Source organism: Convolutriloba macropyga, chromosome 14, assembly GCF_964194025.1.
Source record: "Convolutriloba macropyga chromosome 14, txConMacr16.3, whole genome shotgun sequence".
In the NCBI taxonomy this organism is placed as follows: Eukaryota; Metazoa; Xenacoelomorpha; order Acoela; family Convolutidae; genus Convolutriloba; species Convolutriloba macropyga.
In genome coordinates, this window is record NC_134481.1 from 44,343,191 (window position 1) to 44,363,753 (window position 20,563).

At 33.4% G+C, this 20,563-nt stretch overlaps 1 protein-coding gene across 1 annotated transcript in view; it reads right to left on the bottom strand.

Moving 5' to 3' along the window:
* Nucleotides 1–4,220: 4,220 nt before the first annotated feature.
* Nucleotides 4,221–20,563, bottom strand: part of LOC142352946 (uncharacterized) — a 96,834-nt gene continuing 80,491 nt past the window's right edge. Inside the window, exons 21-22 of the mRNA XM_075405103.1 lie at nucleotides 8,778–8,959; nucleotides 4,221–5,385 (exon numbers count right to left, since the gene is read on the bottom strand). Of these exons, the coding sequence (XP_075261218.1) occupies nucleotides 5,151–5,385; nucleotides 8,778–8,959 (417 nt within the window). The 3' untranslated portion in view covers nucleotides 4,221–5,150. The remainder of the gene's footprint in view (nucleotides 5,386–8,777; nucleotides 8,960–20,563) is intronic.

Sequence of the window (20,563 nt, forward strand, 5' to 3'; positions counted from 1 at the left end):
AGTATCATCCGTAAACTCGAATGTATCGCGTGCGCTAACGGTACGCAAACCGACCAAACCACAATTCAAAAGACGCCATAAAGTTCTCACAGATGATATACACGAAGATGTACCAGCTCAAGACCAGCCCCTAATTTCGATTGTACCGGCTCCACCTACACCTGCATCACAAGTACCCCCCGCACAGGCACAGGACGACCAAACAAAAGGCCGCAAGCGCAATCGACCCCAATTTTATGCTTCACAGATGCCGACATTTCCCCAACAAGTTCCCTGGCTTCATCAAGTTCTGCTCAACCAAAGAAGCGCAAGAATAAAAAAGAGAAGAAAAGATCAAAACAGACAGATTCGGTGGTATCTCTTAACCAAACGGCCGAACAATCAAGAATCTCGTCACCACCCCGACCCGACTTACAATTGGGGCAAGTTTCACCACCGGACCCCAGAGTTAGATATTTTGAATATGAGCAAGAACGGGAAATGTCGGTTTGGGATGCAGAAAATGAAATTTAAGTCCAAAAACTCAGCAAAACTGTCTTAAACTACGATCATTTATTTAGTCTTGTTCCCGCCCCTCTGATCCAAATTTAATGTTAATTTTACTTTTAATTTATTACAGTTCATCTTCAATTGTTAGTCTTTAATTTCTTTCAGTATTCGCCCTGCGAATCCATTTATTTCTGTGTGTGCATTTAAATTATTCATTATAATGTATACAGTTTACATGTTGAGAATTTGACACGTGTTCGCTTTACGCTTACACAATTATTTAACAATAGTAGTACCTCTACATTTTGAGTTAAGTTATGTTCATCCCATTCAATTTCATGTTTCGTGTTAATTCTAAAAAATTGTAAATACATTAAATTTTTTTTTGTCACGAGGGAAATGTGATACGTATGGATACCTAAATATATATCGAAACCTTTATGTGTACTAAATTATTTACCCTCTATATCTATAATTATATCATGTGTTTTATAACTAAAAGTTATGACTTCTATTTATTCACCTATATTAATATTCCCGTTAGTCTACTAAATTATTTCATATTTTGTTCATGCTAGTTTATTATTACTAATCATAATTTCATTTAGTCAATCTGAATTCAAGTTACTCTGCAAACACTCTTCATAATCCTAAGTTAAACTTAGCAGTGGATCCGCGCCACGTTTCCAATAATCAGAATTCGTAATACACAATTAGTTGTGTATTCGCCCTGCACTTGCTAATACCTTCTTGAGACAAAGCATTCGCAACGCGAATCCTAAACTATTCAATAAGATAAGATATAACACACCGTCAGGCGTCCTAGTACAGGAATTTAGCTTTTGTAGTTCTTCCGTGACGCCAAACGAGGTAAACGAGTCCACAAGTTCTGCGGCTAGTCACAATTTTCACCGAACTTGGGCCTCAGATAAAAGTACACAAATGTGACCATGGGGGCAAATACTGAGTCTCGGGGAAAACCTGAATCCGAAATAAAAATGTTCATGATCGGAACTATCTTTTTTGAATTTTATTTCTGTGGTCCGTGGCTACGGGTGAGCTGGTCGGGCAAATAGGAGTCGGTTCGACTCCGAAAGTCGTCGAAAATACGAGCGCTCATAAAAAATTCTTGTATAATTCTGATTAAACATTTCTACACGTTCAAAACGCAATGAATATTGCTCTCATTGACAACCAAATAAAGCTTCTGAAAACTAAAGCAATTATTTGGTCACCTGAGTTGTATAAATTTTTCTACAGCGACACAAAAAAATGACCAATTCTTGCTGTAAGTGATGTGGTTTAAGTCATGATTTGAACCGATTTTTGGGAGAAGTCACTTCTAATTTTTTTGCTACAACAATCTAAAAACTGTTCAATATAAAATGTGTATTGCCGACAAAGTGGTTACAATATTTCTAACTAAACTGAGATCTAAAATAAAGTATCAATAATTGTACCTCTCAAGTTTCTACATTATTTAGGATCAGGAGCTGTTCTTGAAGTCAAAGGTTTGAATATGTTACCCTAATTATAAATTAAAATTTGTTCAGAATTGAGAAACTTGTTCAGGCTTTGAGTTGGACTAAAGAACAGATGCCCTGATGTTTCGCAGTTGAGGTCATATTTAAAGTCAGGTTATGATTGCAGTCAAATGACCATGATCATCATTGAAGAGAACAGCAATGTGAAGTCACTTTATATAACAAATGTTATCGTGTTTTTTTTTGTCTACAAAACGTATTCTAAATATATTTTTATTAAACCGCCAACTTTTAATATTTTCCTAAAATTCACATTGGTTCAGATCATTTAATTGGATTAATATGTGGATTAAATGAATCGGGTTGAAAAGTAAAGGGTGGTCGATCCTTGTTGGCGGTGTAGAATGTATCATTATATTGCCAATACGTGCCAAAATATAACTGAAAATGCTCAAAATATACATTACCTTAACCCAAACTCTAATATCTTTAGTTGATTTTATAGGACTAAAACATTCATTGCCTCCATGAAAATCTTAGCAAAACTAATTTTGATCAGACTACAGAGGGTTTGCACTAGGAGGGTTTGCATACTTCACAGTGAATCGTAGAGATAATGGAGCACAGTAAGTTTTTGGAATTTAATAGCCAATTCGTATACGTTTGTTGAATTGAGACTTAGGTCAATTTATTATTATAAAATTGTGCATTGCGATTTCATGTTCTCAACGTACGTACATTTAGATGATTTCCAGTAACTAAAATCCACGCGGTTCATAATTAAAGTCTACACTTGAAATATCCAAAATCCAGCCTTAATCTAAACTAAAATCACTCAAAACGTAAGCAAAATACATGTCTCCGATATTTACAGCTTTTATGTAAACAGATTTCTTCAAATTAAGGTAATTAAATTTCACTTGGTTTGTTTTTTTTTTATAAAATTCCTTCCGCTGTCATTGTGAAATTTAATTACAGAAAACTACGACAAGTACTTACAAAGCTACCTTTAGGTCACAAGAGTGTCACCTGTTCCTCAGACAAAACTGATATAAATTTCCATTTCCAGGCTTGAACCATAAAAAAACTTCAAATTTTCCTACCTCTTTTTGCAAAAAAAAACCAAATAAAGCAATCTCAAATTCATCTCCAACAGAAAGACTTGCAGTTGTTGTCTTACCTTTTGCAGAGGTCACAGGACAGAAATCGAACCTGCGTTAGTCCAAATTTATCCCACAACAAATCCGAAAACAAACAAAGTTCGGATCTTTTCCGTTTGTGCCCTCCGGCTTAACGGGCGCATTTTATTTGCAACTCCAGACGCACGTGCCATAGTTTTACATAATGATTTATTATGTAATGGCATGTGCTCTGTAACTGGGGGCGCAAAACGTACTGGGGTGGGGGGGGCACAAACGGAAACGATCCCAATTTTGGTAACAATTTCACATTAATTTTCTGAAGAGTGCAATTAGGTAAAAGATTTTGGCTTTGATTTTTCGTTCCCAGAACGGAGAGACTCTTTCTTTGCGCTTGAGAAATAGTATTTGGTGCTAATTAAAGCACGCTTTTTCCTAACAAAAGTCAAAACCGGGACTGTTTTCGGGCTTGTTCCCGGATCAATTACAACGCGACAAAAAATAATTTGTTTTATCGCTGCAATTTTGACATTTATCGCCTGTCAGGCGTCCCATTACAAGACGCTTTTGTAGTTCTTCCGTGACGCCAAACGAGGTAAACGACGAGTCCGCAAGTTCTGCGGCTAATCAAAATTTTTTACCGAACTTGGGCCTCAGATAAGACTACACAAATGTGAACATGGGGGCAAATACTGAGTCTCGGGAAAACCTGAATCTGAAAGAAAAATGTTCATGATCGGAACTATTTTTTTTTTGAATTTAACTATTTCTGTGGTTCATGGCTACGGGTGAGCTGGTCGGGCAAATAGGAGTCGGTTCGACTCCGAAGGTTGTCAAAATTACGAGCGCTTTTATAAAATTCGTGTATAATGCTGATTGAATATTTTTAAACGTTCAAAACGCAATGAATATTGCTTTCATTGATAACCAAATAAATCTTCTGAAAACTAAAGCAATTATTTGGTCACCTGAGTTGTATAAATTTTTCTTAAGCGACACAAAAAAATGACCAATTCTTGCAGTAAGTGATGTGGTTTAAGTCATGATTTGAACCGATTTTTGGGAGAGGTCACTCCTAGTTTTTTTCGCTACAACAATCTAAAAACTGTTCAATGTAAAATGTGTATTGCCGACAAAGTGGTTACAATATTTCTAACTAATATGAGTTCTAATATTAAGTATCAATAATTGTACCTCTCAAATTTCTACAATATTTAAGATCAGAAGCTGTTCTTTAAGTCAATGGTTTGAATATGTCACCTTAATTATATAATAACAATTGTTCAGAATTGAGAAACTTGTTCAGGCTTTGAGTTGGACTAAAGAAAAGGTGCCCTGATAATTCGCAATTGAGGTCATATTTAAAGTCATGTTATGATTGCAGTCAAATGTCCATGATCATCATTGAAGAGAACAGCAATGTGAAGTCACTTTATATAACAAATGTTATCGTGTTTTTTTTTGTCTACAAAACGTATTCTAAAGATATTTTTATTAAACCGCCAACTTTTAATATTCTCCTAAAATTCATATTGGTTCAGATCATTTAATTGGATTAATATGTGGATTGAATGAATCGGGTTGAAAAGTAAAGGGTGGTCGACCCTTGTTGGCGGTGTAGAATGTATCATTATATTGCCAATAAGTGCCAAAAACCATATAGTAATTAAATTGCTACAACAATTATTTTTGGCCACAATTATAACTGCTTATAAAAGTTATACCGAAATAGTCCCTTCAAGTTGAGTGGGCATTTAAGAAATTTATGAACTTCCAAGAATGGGTGCCTTTTTTACACAAAAGTGTTATATAAAAATGCAATAGGGGTCGTATAATACGGCCCTTGAGAGGGGGGGGGGGGGGGGGTGAAGCTAATGTGGGTTTAGTCGTAACGTAACCGAATAAATCTTAAAAAGTTTATAATGCTTTCTTTGAAAGCAAGTTGTGCTTTTCTTTGACGCTGACGGGATATAAAAAGTTATAATGCTTTTTCATTTGGCCATATCGTTGTTGATCATATCGCGGTCATATAAGTTGATCATATAGAATCCGTTGTTTTTTCACGCTCTCTCAGACGATTCCGAATGAGCAATGTGGTTCCGTCGACCAACAACTTGACAACTTCGAACACGTTGAAGATGCAGACTCCGGTCCACAATCCGATGTTGCCTCCGAAGTCTGACAGGAGCTGGACGAGAGTGTAGGCAGGAATCTCGGTGAGTCTCTCGTAGTTCAACTCCTCGTAGTAAATCTCAATTCTGGCTATGTTTGCTCTAAAAGTATGATTGATAGGGTTTAACTGGACTACTATATTGTTTTGGGATCTATTCATCTACTCTCCCCCCCCCCCCCCCCCCCCAGCTTAGTGAGCATAAATTTTTTATGACCCCCAGACGGACGTGCTATTTTCTTGCATAGTAACGTGCTATATAACAACATATAAATTGTAACTGGGGGCCATAAAAAACACTGGGGGGGGTTGGTATCGAAACAGAATAGATCCTTGTTTTGTATTCAAATAATTTTACCCTCTCTTCTCTAGATTAGTCGCGGTGATAACCCTGAAATCTTTCCCCTTTTTCTCTCTTTTTTTTACTATTTGGACAGGTTCCTTTTCTGCAGCAATAAATAATATCACACAGTTATTATCGACATTGAGATGTTTTCAAACTCGGAGACGAAACCGAGTTGGCGAATAACTTTGCAACAGTGGCGAGAAAACAGTGGCGAAAAAAATATTCCAATAACAAAGTAGAGCAAAGTTTAGCCAATGTTTTTTTTTCTTTGCAGTAATCAACGGGCGATATCAAATTGTTTAATAAATAAGTTATTAGGCTATCTTTGTCACAAGCGATTAAAGTTTTGGATTAGAGCTTTTCTTTTTTAATAATTCTTTTAATTAAGTATTTCGAGGTAGTTTTTTGTTCAATAAATTTTGACAAGGCTGAAAATACACTTTGAGAGAGAGGGTTTACTGTCTTCTTTGAATGATCCGTCGAGTTTAGAACATTTTGCTTCCATGAAACTGTGTTGCGTTGTAGAGCTATCTGTAACGTTTTGTTTTTGACATTATAAAACAGATTGGTCCTCCTCAGAAACCCCTTTTTGTTCCGTAAGGTAACGCCTTTTTATTCTTCTTTTGAGTTTAATGAATGTAATTTTTTTTGTCTCTTTGTTAATTTGGGACTTCCATGGACAATCTCAACTCTCTGACGTTAACTCTTTTTTGCATGTTTCTTATGTGGGATAAGATCTTAAATGGATTTGTGATCTCTACAATGAGATATCTCTCTTGGACAATGAGATGTTTCTCCACATTTTGAACAGAACAGATGATTTGATAAGTTGATCAGCCAATTTTTTATCAATATTTTGCAGGATTCGGTAGGAAAATTGCCAAGACAATAAAATGATCTGGACAATCATCTTTCAAAACTTTAAAAACTATTCAAGATAATGAAACATAAAAATTTATTTCGATTGATTTTGCAAATTAAGTCTTATCATGTAAATTTCCAATATTATATCTCGTCCAATAGGTTCAGCACATAGAAGAAAAGGTATTCACCACAGGTTTTTCTGCATAATAAAAATTGTGAACCATATGAAGGCAATTTTCTATTTCTTGCAGAATTCGAAAAAAAAATCGAAAAAACCCTAATTTTTATTTTTATAAATTTGGAGAAACTCAGTGTAAAAAAACAGGCAGATCTCTCGAACGTAACCAAGTTGTTATGAATTAAATGCAAATCAGCTGGACTAAAAAATTGCCCCTCTCATTCTCAAAAACAAAATTAATTCAATGATTTTGTTAAATTCCTAATTAGTGCTTTCTTGATGAAGAAACCAACTACACTGATTCTGATCTGATTGGTCGAAAATTGACTTTTTTCTCTGAAACTCTGTTTTTAACAAAATTTTTAATTGCTCTTGAACGAAGTTCATCCCAATTATTTTTTCTAATTATTTCACATTCTGATAACCGTAACAGTCTTGCTAAATTTCACAAGACAATGATCAGGTTTCGACTAGGTTAGGGTTAAAAATGGACTCTTTTAGGATACTCCGAGCACAATTTAGGAAAAGCGGTCATTTAGGTAACCCTGGGCACAATCTTAAATTAGGTTCAATTGCTGATTCTAGGCAATCCCAAAAATGCCCAATCGAACAGTTCTTAAAACATAGCCGGCAGATTGCCGGAAAATATCCGCCGTTGACGCAGTTGACGCACATCGGGATTGAAACAGAAAAAGAAAGAAAGCAGAGATAAACCGACCGACTTTTTCTGGTTTTTTTTCAGGGTCGAAAAGTGTTTAACAGTATTCACCACAATGCGTAATTGAAGGTACGAGTTCAGCTGGTTGACTTCCTAATATTGAAAAATGTATTTTCCTATATGGTTTTTTCTGAAAAATTGTAGTCACAGAAGACATATGTCGTGTAATTCCGAAAAGTTTTCAAAAAACAAACAATTTTCTTTCAAAAAAGATTACAAAAATCTGAATGTCCAACAAGAGTCATATATATATATATATATATATATATATATATATATATATATATATATCGAGAACATTAAAAGACTTCATTACTGCCTGCTTGATAAAAAATTACTTACTTTTTTTCTTACAGGTTTTAGCTAGGTTCTCTTACGGAATTTGCGAACATCATTATGAATTTTTGAAATACACTTTGCTACAATTATTCCCAAGCATTTCTTACTTTTTAGTTTTGTGAAATTTACTTACATTGTTTGTCGGCCCCTTTAGTAGCGTTAGATTAATTGTGTTTGTAAATTTGATAAACCCTAAGGATTAATTAATTAAAACTAAAGGATTAAAAAAAGATTATTTGCATGTTTTTTTGATATAAGATTTTAAACAGTTGTCAATTTCAAGAAAATGGCAATCTCAGTAAATCATTTCTTGTCTAAATAATTTAGTTGGAAAAAGTTCCGAGTAATTAAAGCAACTAAGTATAGGTTACGTGACTCTGATGAAATCATAAAAAATTTGGCATTAATCGAGAACCATGTAGCGGTTCGAGATGTAAGCCAGACCCTTGAGTCAGAGCTAGAGTCACGTTTGCTTGAAACACCAACTTGCAAGTTTGTAAATCTGGCACAGTTTTAGGAATTTCTAGGATTGTAGAATATGGCACTGAATAGATCTGGCATTTAAAGACTTGCACCCATATGTTTCAGTATGCTCTCAAATACTTGTAAAGCACGAGTACCCTAGTAAAGCACGAATTGATAACCTGCAAGAATCTTGCAAGATTTTGAATTCACTTGCAAGACGATGCTATATATTTTTTGGAAACAGAAATTTAACAATCAAAATTACTTCCGCTTAAGAAACCTCTAAAGCCAAAATATGCAATACAATTTTTGTCGAAATTTTTTAGTGGGGAAATACACTATAAATGAAGTTAATGAACTAATTCATTATAGTAAATTAGAAATATTTTTTGCTCGTTAATTGGCATTGGAAGTAAGTTTTGGTTAAGTTTTTCACATCCATATAACTTTCGAAACTGAAATGCTAATCTCAAAATGAGAAAAAATGAATACCCTTCCAAATAAATTCAAAATCTTGAAAGATTCTTGCAAGTTATGAATTCTTGCATAACCATAGTAACTAACTTATAAGTTGTAAGTTCTTACTGGACTTGAGAGAGGATATTTTCAATGTTGAATTCGAAAGTGTCTGCTGGTTGGTCAGCTGTGCCAGTGCCTGCTGTGTCTGTAGTTTCAACAGAGTCCAGTCCTACCACAGAATTTGCCCAGTTTTTAAGGTTGTCGCTGTTGCCCAAACCACCCTTCCTCATTTTGCTCAACAGGTATGGCTGCAAAATTTCAATTATTGTCTGGAAAATGTCATAAAAAGAGAAACACTTGAATTCCAATGACAGATGCACAAGTTAATAATTGGATAGTTGAAAAAAAATTGGATCAATTTGGATAATTAATGTCTCAGATGGGTAACATTAACTGAACTTACAGTCTTTCCAATATGGGCTCTAATCACATAGGTAATGCTTTAGAACTGTATATTGTTTTTTCCACAGAATATATTTTTTTGTTTTAACTATAACATGCGAATAAATATATTTATGTTTTTGCATTATTAATGGTCTGTGAAACCTAATAATGGGTGAATACCCATCACAACTCGGTCCTCCGATTCTCAGAGCAATGCAGCGTTGCATTGTAATTGACCAAGTCTGCAATTTTAATCTGACAGTAATATATGGCGTTTAAAAGGCGCAAAAATGTCAATTACCGTAGGTCATATTGTGACATCTGATCATCTTTAATTGATTCAGTGCAGTAATTTCAATATGATGCAGTGTTTATTTCAAATTATCTTGCCCTTGATTTCATTATTTTATTCAGATTTCCTTCGATGTTTCCCGCTTGAAAGTTGTCTTCTGTTCATCTTTATTTCATTTCCAGCTGCAAGATCAGACATATCTGTACATACGTACTTTTGTTGATAACTTCTTCAGTTTTTTCTCTTAATTCAACCAGTTCAATTTCAGTAATCAAACTCTTTTTTGATTTCGGACTGCAGGGATGTGCTCAGTATTAAACTAGATATTTCGCTCGGAAAAATCCATTCAAACAATTAAAAGTGTATCTTCGCGCACTTGAATACCAATGACAGATGCAAAAATAAACAATTGGATAGTTGGAAAAAATGGATCAATTGGCATAACTTTGTTTTAGTTGGGAAAAATTAACTGAAACCAAAGTTTTTCCAATATGGGCTCTAATCACGTAGGTAGTGCTTTGAAACTGTTTATTAATTTAACCATAGAACAAATTTTGTTTTGTTTTCACTAAAATTTGTGAATAAATTTATTTGTGTTTTTGCATTAATAATGGTCTGTGAAGCCTGATAATGGTTGAATATCCATCACAACTCGGACCTCCGATTCTCAGAGCATTGCAGCAATGAATTGTAAATTACCAGTTCTGCAATTTTCTCTGACTAGTAATATATGGCAATCTGAAGTCGCAAAAATGTCAATTATTGTAGTTAATATAGTGATACCTGATCATCTTTATTTAATTAATTGCAGTAAGTTTAATATGATGCGGTCTTTATTTCCAATCTGTTTGCCCTTCATTTCCTTATTCTATTCGGATTTCATATGATGTTTCCCGCTTGTTATTTGTTGTCTGTTCATCCTTATTTCGTTTCCACCTGCATGATCAGACATGTCTGTACATATTTATTTTGGTCAATAACTACTTCAGTTTATCTTCTCTTAATTTAAAAATTTCAAGTTCAGTAACAAAACTCTCTTTTTAATTCTGACTTCAAGGATGTGCTCAGAATTAAATTAGATTTTTCGCTCGGAAAAATCCATTCGAACATTTAAAAGTGTATCCTCGCGCCATGAAGACGGTAGCAGATGAGGCGTTTTAGCAGAGTCTAGACCTACCATGGAGTTTGCCCAATTTTTAAGGTCATCGCTGTTGGCCCAACCACATTTTCTCATTTTGCTCAACATGTATGACTGCAAAATTTAAATTTTGCTAAGAAAGCATGTCATAAAATGAACAAAACTCAACTCAAATGACAGATGCCTTAATTAATAATTGCAAAGTTGTAAAAAGGGATCAATTGGGATAGTTATTGTCTAAGTTGGGAAACATTAACTGAATTTACAGTCTTTCCAAAATGAGCTCTGATCACGTAGGTAATGGTTTGGAACTGTATATTGTTTTTTCCACAGAACACAATTTTTTCAAATTAAAATGTGAATAAAGATATTTTTATTTTTAATTTATTAATCGTCTGTGTAGTCTAATAATGGTTAAAAATCCATCACAACTCGGACCTCCGATTCTCATAGAATTGCAGCGTTGAATTAAAAGTTGCCAATTCTGCAATTTTACTCTGACCAGTAATATATCACGGTTTCAAGGCGCCGAAAAGTCAATTACCGTAGGTCATTTTGTGAAGCATGACCATCTTTATTTGATTCAGTGCAGTAATTTCAATATGATGCAGTGTTTTTTTCAAATTATCTTGCCCTTCATTTCATTATTTTATTAAGATTTCCTTCGATGTTTCCCGCTTTTAAGTTGTCTTCTGTTCATCCTTATTTCATTTCCAGATGCATGATTAGACATGTTTGTACATATTAATTTTTTGTTGATAACTACTTCAGTTTTTTCTCTTAATTTAACCAATTCTATTTCAGTAATCAAACTGTCTTTTAATTTTGGACTGCAAAATCTGTGCTAAGAATTTAATTAGATATTTTGCTCGGAAAAATCCACTCAAACAACTAAAAGTGTATCTTCGCACACTTGAATTCCAATGACAGATGCAGAAACAAACAATTGAATAGTTGGAAAAAATGGATCAATTGGAACAACTTTGTTTTAGTTGGGAAAAATAACCGACTTTAAAGTTTTTTCCAATATAGGCTCTAATCACATAGGTAGTGCTTAAAAACTTTTTATTAATTTTTCCATAGAACAGACTTTGTTTTTGCTCAATATTGTGAATAAAGATATTTATGTTCTTGCATTAATAATGGTCTGTAAAACCTAATAATGGGTGAATACCCATCACAACTCGGTCCTCCGATTCTCAGAGCAATGCAGCGTTGCATTGTAATTGACCAAGTCTGCAATTTTAATCTGACAGTAATATATGGCGTTTAAAAGGCGCAAAAATGTCAATTACCGTAGGTCATATTGTGACATCTGATCATCTTTAATTGATTCAGTGCAGTAATTTCAATATGATGCAGTGTTTATTTCAAATTATCTTGCCCTTCATTTCATTATTTTATTCAGATTTCCTTCGATGTTTCCCGCTTGAAAGTTGTCTTCTGTTCATCTTTATTTCATTTCCAGCTGCAAGATCAGACATATCTGTACATACGTACTTTTGTTGATAACTTCTTCAGTTTTTTCTCTTAATTTAACCAGTTCAATTTCAGTAATCAAACTCTTTTTTGATTTCGGACTGCAGGGACGTGCTCAGTATTAAACTAGATATTTCGCTCGGAAAAATCCATTCAAACAATTAAAAGTGTATCTTCGCGCACTTGAATACCAATGACAGATGCAAAAATAAACAATTGGATAGTTGGAAAAAATGGATCAATTGGCATAACTTTGTTTTAGTTGGGAAAAATTAACTGAATTCAAAGTTTTCCAATATGGGCTCTAATCATGTAGGTAGTGCTTTGAAACTGTTTATTAATTTAACCATAGAACAAATTTTGTTTTGTTTTCACTAAAATTTGTGAATAAATTTATTTGTGTTTTTGCATTAATAATGGTCTGTGAAGCCTGATAATGGATGAATATCCATCACAACTCGGACCTCCGATTCTCAGAGCATTGCAGCGATGAATTTTAAATTACCAGTTCTGCAATTTTACTCTGACTAGTAATATATGGCAATCTGAAGTCGCAAAAATGTCAATTATTGTAATTAAAATAGTGATAACAGATCATCTTTATTTAATTAATTGCAGTAAGTTTAAAATGATGCGTGCGGTCTTTATTTCTAATCTGTTTGCCCTTCATTTCCTTATTCTATTCGGATTTCATATGATGTTTCCCGCTTGTTATTTGTTGTCTGTTCATCCTTATTTCATTTCCACCTGCATGATCAGACATGTCTGTACATATTTATTATGGTCAATAACTACTTCAGTTTATCTTCTCTTAATTTAAAAATTTCAAGTTCAGTAACAAAACTCTCTTTTTATTTCTGACTGCAAGGATGTGCTCAGAATTAAATTAGATTTTTCGCTCGGAAAAATCCATTCGAACATTTAAAAGTGTATCCTCGCGCCATGAAGACGGTAGCAAATGAGGCGTTTTAGCAGAGTCTAGACCTACCATGGAGTTTGCCCAATTTTTAAGGTCATCGCTGTTGGCCCAACCACATTTTTTCATTTTACTCAACATGTATGACTGCAAAATTCAAATTTTGCTAAGAAAGCATGTCATAAAATGAACAAAACTCAACTCAAATGACAGATGCCTTAATTAATAATTGCAAAGTTGTAAAAAGGGATCAATTGGGATAGTTATTGTCTAAGTTGGGAAACATTAACTGATTTTACAGTCTTTCCAAAATGAGCTCTGATCACGTAGGTAATGGTTTGGAACTGTATATTGTTTTTTCCACAGAACACAATTTTTTCAAATTAAAATGTGAATAAAGATATTTTTATTTTTAATTTATTAATGGTCTGTGTAGTCTAATAATGGTCAAAAATCCATCACAACTCGGACCTCCGATTCTCATAGAATTGCAGCGTTGAATTAAAAGTTGCCAATTCTGCAATTTTACTCTGACCAGTAAAATATCACGGTTTGAAGGCGCCGAAAAGTCAATTACCGTAGGTCATTTTGTGAAGCATGACCATCTTTATTTGATTCAGTGCAGTAATTTCAATATGATGCAGTGTTTATTTCAAATTATCTTGCCCTTCATTTCATTATTTTATTAAGATTTCCTTCGATGTTTCCCACTTGAAAGTTGTCTTCTGTTCATCTTTATTTCATTTCCAGCTGCAAGATCAGACATATCTGTACATACGTACTTTTGTTGATAACTTCTTCAGTTTTTTCTCTTAATTTAACCAGTTCAATTTCAGTAATCAAACTCTTTTTTGATTTCGGACTGCAGGGACGTGCTCAGTATTAAACTAGATATTTCGCTCGGAAAAATCCATTCAAACAATTAAAAGTGTATCTTCGCGCACTTGAATACCAATGACAGATGCAAAAATAAACAATTGGATAGTTGGAAAAATGGATCAATTGGCATAACTTTGTTTTAGTTGGGAAAAATTAACTGAATTCAAAGTTTTTCCAATATGGGCTCTAATCATGTAGGTAGTGCTTTGAAACCGTTTATTAATTTAACCATAGAACAAATTTTGTTTTGTTTTCACTAAAATTTGTGAATAAATTTATTTGTGTTTTTGCATTAATAATGGTCTGTGAAGCCTGATAATGGATGAATATCCATCACAACTCGGACCTCCGATTCTCAGAGCATTGCAGCGATGAATTTTAAATTACCAGTTCTGCAATTTTACTCTGACTAGTAATATATGGCAATCTGAAGTCGCAAAAATGTCAATTATTGTAATTAAAATAGTGATAACAGATCATCTTTATTTAATTAATTGCAGTAAGTTTAAAATGATGCGTGCGGTCTTTATTTCTAATCTGTTTGCCCTTCATTTCCTTATTCTATTCGGATTTCATATGATGTTTCCCGCTTGTTATTTGTTGTCTGTTCATCCTTATTTCATTTCCACCTGCATGATCAGACATGTCTGTACATATTTAATTTGGTCAATAACTACTTCAGTTTATCTTCTCTTAATTTAAAAATTTCAAGTTCAGTAACAAAACTCTCTTTTTATTTCTGACTGCAAGGATGTGCTCAGAATTAAATTAGATTTTTCGCTCGGAAAAATCCATTCGAACATTTAAAAGTGTATCCTCGCGCCATGAAGACGGTAGCAAATGAGGCGTTTTAGCAGAGTCTAGACCTACCATGGAGTTTGCCCAATTTTTAAGGTTGTCGATGTTGGCCCAACCACATTTTCTCATTTTGCTCAACATGTATGACTGCAAAATTTAAATTTTGCTAAGAAAGCATGTCATAAAATGAACAAAACTCAACTCAAATGACAGATGCGTTAATTAATTATTGCAAAGTTGTAAAAAGGGATCAATTGGGATAGTTATTGTCTAAGTTGGGAAACATTAACTGAATTTACAGTCTTTCCAAAATGAGCTCTGATCACGTAGGTAATGGTTTGGAACTGTATATTGTTTTTTCCACAGAACACAATTTTTTCAAATTAAAATGTGAATAAAGATATTTTTATTTTAAATTTATTAATGGTCTGTGTAGTCTAATAATGGTTAAAAATCCATCACAACTCGGACCTCCGATTCTCATAGAATTGCAGCGTTGAATTAAAAGTTGCCAATTCTGCAATTTTACTCTGACCAGTAATATATCACGGTTTAAAGGCGCCGAAAAGTCAATTACCGTAGGTCATTTTGTGAAGCATGACCATCTTTATTTGATTCAGTGCAGTAATTTCAATATGATGCAGTGTTTATTTCAAATTATCTTGCCCTTCATTTCATTATTTTATTAAGATTTCCTTCGATGTTTCCCACTTGTAAGTTGTCTTCTGTTCATCCTTATTTCATTTCCAGATGCATGATTAGACATGTTTGTACATACTAATTTTTTGTTGATAACTACTTCAGTTTTTTTCTCTTAATTTAACCAATTCTATTTCAGTAATCAAACTGTCTTTTAATTTTGGACTGCAAAATCTGTGCTAAGAATTTAATTAGATATTTTGCTCGGAAAAATCCACTCAAACAACTAAAAGTGTATCTTCGCACACTTGAATTCCAATGACAGATGCAGAAACAAACAATTGAATAGTTGGAAAAAATGGATCAATTGGAACAACTTTGTTTTAGTTGGGAAAAATAACCGACTTTAAAGTTTTTTCCAATATAGGCTCTAATCACATAGGTAGTGCTTAAAAACTGTTTATTAATTTTTCCATAGAACAAACTCTGTTTTCGCTCAATATTGTGAATAAAGATATTTATGTTTTTGCATTAATAATGGTCTGTAAAACCTAATAATGGGTGAATACCCATCACAACTCGGTCCTCCGATTCTCAGAGCAATGCAGCGTTGCATTGTAATTGACCAAGTCTGCAATTTTAATCTGACAGTAATATATGGCGTTTAAAAGGCGCAAAAATGTCAATTACCGTAGGTCATATTGTGACATCTGATCATCTTTAATTGATTCAGTGCAGTAATTTCAATATGATGCAGTGTTTATTTCAAATCATCTTGCCCTTCATTTCATTATTTTATTCAGATTTCCTTCGATGTTTCCCGCTTGAAAGTTGTCTTCTGTTCATCTTTATTTCATTTCCAGCTGCAAGATCAGACATATCTGTACATACGTACTTTTGTTGATAACTTCTTCAGTTTTTTCTCTTAATTTAACCAGTTCAATTTCAGTAATCACACTCTTTTTTGATTTCGGACTGCAGGGATGTGCTCAGTATTAAACTAGATATTTCGCTCGGAAAAATCCATTCAAACAATTAAAAGTGTATCTTCGCGCACTTGAATACCAATGACAGATGCAAAAATAAACAATTGGATAGTTGGAAAAAATGGATCAATTGGCATAACTTTGTTTTAGTTGGGAAAAATTTACTGAATCCAAAGTTTTTCCAATATGGGCTCTAATCACGTAGGTAGTGCTTTGAAACTGTTTATTAATTTAACCATAGAACAAATTTTGTTTTGTTTTCACTAAAATTTGTGAATAAATTTATTTGTGTTTTTGCATTAATAATGGTCTGTGAAGCCTGATAATGGTTGAATATCCATCACAACTCGGACCTCCGATTCTCAGAGCATTGCAGCAATGAATTGTAAATTACCAGTTCTGCAATTTTACTCTGACTAGTAATATATGGCAATCTGAAGTCGCAAAAATGTCAATTATTGTAGTTAATATAGTGATACCTGATCATCTTTATTTAATTAATTGCAGTAAGTTTAATATGATGCGGTCTTTATTTCCAATCTGTTTGCCCTTCATTTCCTTATTCTATTCGGATTTCATATGATGTTTCCTGCTTGTTATTTGTTGTCTGTTCATCCTTATTTCGTTTCCACCTGCATGATCAGACATGTCTGTACATATTTATTTTGGTCAATAACTACTTCAGTTTATCTTCTCTTAATTTAAAAATTTCAAGTTCAGTAACAAAACTCTCTTTTTAAAAGTGTACCTTTGCGCCGCGAAGATGATAGCAAATAGGGCGTTTCAGCAGAGTCTAGACCAACCATAGAGACAGCCCAGTTTTTAAGGTTGTTGCTTCTGGCCTAACAACCTTTTCTCATTTTGCTCAACAAGTATGACTGCGAAATATAAATTTTGCTCAGAAGGTTTGCCATAAAACGAACAACACTTCAAATCCAATGACAGATGCCTTAATTAATAATTGGATAATTGTAAAAACGGAGCAATTGGGATAGTTATTGTCTTAGTTAGATACATTAAGTGAATTTCAAGTCTTTCAAAATCGAGCTGTGATCAAATAGGTAATGCTTTGGAACTGTATATTATTTTTTCCACAGAACATAATTTTTTCAATTTAAAATATGTGAATAAAGATATTTTTATTTTTAATTTATTAAAGGTCTGTGTAGACTAATAATGGTTAAAAGTCCGTCACAACTCGGGCCTCGGATTCTCATAGAATTGCAGCGTTGAATTAAAAGTTGCCAATTCTGCAATTTTACTCTGACCAGTAATATATCACGGTTTAAAGGCGCCGAAAAGTCAATTACCGTAGGTCATTTTGTGATGCCTGATCATCTTTAATTGATTCAGTGCAGTATTTTCAATATGATGCAGTGTTTACTTCAAATTATCTTGTCCTTCATTTCATTATTTTATTCAGATTTCCTTCGATGTTTCCCGCTTGTAGGTTGTCTTCTGTTCATCTTTTTTTAATTTTCAGCTGCATGATCAAACATGTTTGTACATATTTATTTTTGTTGATAACTACTTCAGTTTTCTTCTCTTAATTTAACCAATGCAGTTTCAGTAATCAAACTCTCTTTTGACTTTGGACTTCAAAATCGGTGCTAAGATTTTAATTAGATATTTTGCTCGGAAAAATCCATTCAAACAACTAAAAGTGTATCTACGCGCACTTGAACTCCAATGAAAGATGCAAAAAAATTTTTCCATAGAACAAACTTTGTTTTCGCTCAATATTGTGAATAAAGATATTTATGTTTTTGCATTAATAATGGTCTGGGAAGCCTAATAATGGTTAAATATCAATCACAACTCTGACCTCCGGTTCTCCGAGCATTGCAGCATTGTATTGTAAATTGCCAGTTCTGCAATTTTACTCTGACCATTAATATATAGCGTTTTGAAGTCGCAAAAATGTCAATTGTTTCGGGTAATATTGTGATTCCTGATCATCTTTATTAATTTGTTGCAGTAAGTTTAATATGATGCAGTGTTTATTTCCAATTAGTTTGCCCTTCTTTTCCTTATTTTATTCGGATTTCTTTTGATTTTTCCCGCTTGTTATTTGTTGTCTGTTCATCCTTATTTCATTTCCAGCTGCATGATCAGACATGCCTGTGCATAATTATTTTTGTTATTAACGACTTCAATTTATGTTCTCTCAATTTAACCAGTTCAAGTTCACTAATCAAACTCTCTTTTGATTTCGAACTTCAAAGATGTGCTCAGAAATAAATTAGAAATTTCGCTTGGAAAAAACCATTCGAACATTTAAAAGTGTACCTTTGCGCCGCGAAGATGATAGCAAATAGGGCGTTTCAGCAGAGTCTAGACCTACCATAGAGACTGCCCAGTTTTTAAGGTTGTCGCTTCTGGCCTAACAACCTTTTCTCATTTTGCTCAACAAGTATGACTGCGAAATAAAAATTTTGCTCAGAAGGTTTGCCATAAAACGAACAACACTTCAAATTCAATGACAGATGCTTTAATTAATAATTGGATAATTGTAAAAACGGATCAATTGGGATAGTTATTGTCTTAGTTAGATACATTAAGTGAATTTCAAGTCTTTCAAAATCGAGCTGTGATCAAATAGGTAATGCTTTGGAACTGTATATTATTTTTTCCACAGAACATAATTTTTTCAATTTAAAAAATGTGATTAGAGATATTTTTATTTTTAATTTATTAAAGGTCTGTGTAGACTAATGATGGTTAAAAGTCCGTCACAACTCGGGCCTCGGATTCTCATAGAATTGCAGCGTTGAATTAAAAGTTGCCAATTCTGCAATTTTACTCTGACCAGTAATATATTGCGGTTTAATGGCGCCGAAATGTCAATTACCGTAGGTCATTTTGTGAAGCATGACCATCTTTATTTGATTCAGTGCAGTAATTTCAATATGATTCAGTGTTTATTTCAAATTATCTTGCCCTTCATTTCATTATTTTATTAAGATTTCCTTCGATGTTTCCCGCTTGTAAGTTGTCTTCTTTTCATCCTTATTTCATTTCCAGATGCATGATTAGACATGTTTGTACATACTAATTTTTTGTTAATAACTACTTCAGTTTTTTTTCTCTTAATTTAACCAATTCAATTTCAGTAATCAAACTGTCTTTTGATTTTGGACTGCAAAATCTGTGCTAAGAATTTAGTTAGATATTTTGCTCGGAAAAATCCACTCAAACAACTAAAAGTGTATCTACGCGCACTTGAACTCCAATGACAGATGCAAAAATGAACAGTTGGATAGTTGGAAAAAATGAATCAATTGGCATAACTTTGTTTTAGTTGGGAAAAATTAACTAAATTTAAAGTTTTCCAATATGAGCTCTAATCACATAGGTAGTGCTTTGAAACTGTTTATTAATTTTTCCATAGAACAAATTTTGTTTTCAGTCAATATTGTGAATAAAGGTATTTATGTTTTTGCATTAATAATAGTCTGCGAAGCCTAATAATGGTTAAATATCCATCACAACTCTGACCTCCGGTTCTCAGAGCATTGCAGCATTGAATTGTAAATTGCCAGTTCTGCAATTTTACTCATACTGTTAATATAAGGCATTGTGATGTCGCAAAAATGTAAATTATTTCAGGTAATATTGTGATACCTGATCATCTTTAATTAAATCATTGCAGTAAGTTTAACAAGATGCAGTGTTTTTTTCCAATTCGTTTGCTTTTCTTTTACTTATTTTATTCGGATTTCATATAACGTTTCCCGCTGGTTATTTGTTGTCTGTTCATCCTGATTTCATTTCCAGCTGCATGATCAGACATGCCTGTGCATAATTATTTTGGTACTGACGACTTCAGTTTATGTTCTCTCAATTTAACCAGTTCAGGTTCAGTAATCAAACTCTCTTTTTATTTCGAACTGCAAGGATGTGCTCAGAAATAAATTAGATATTTCGCTCGAAAAAACCATTCGAACAATTACAAGCGCCGCAAAGATGATAGCAAATGGGGCGCTTCAGCAGAGTCTAGACCTACCACAGAGTTTTCCCCAATTCTTAAGGTTGTCGATGTTGGCCCAACCACATTTTCTCATTTTGCTCAACATGTATGACTGCAAAATTTAAATTTTGCTAAGAAAGTATGTCATAAAAGGAAGAAAACTCATTTTCAATGACAGATGCCTTAATTAATAATTGGATAGTTGTAAAAACGGATCAATTGGGATAGTTTTTGTTTTAGTTGGGAAACATTAACTGAATTGAAAGTATTTCCGAAATGAGCTCTGATCATATAGGTAATGCTTTGGAACTGTATATTGTTTTTTCCACAGAACAATTTTTTTTCAAATTAAGTTATAAGAAAAAAGATTT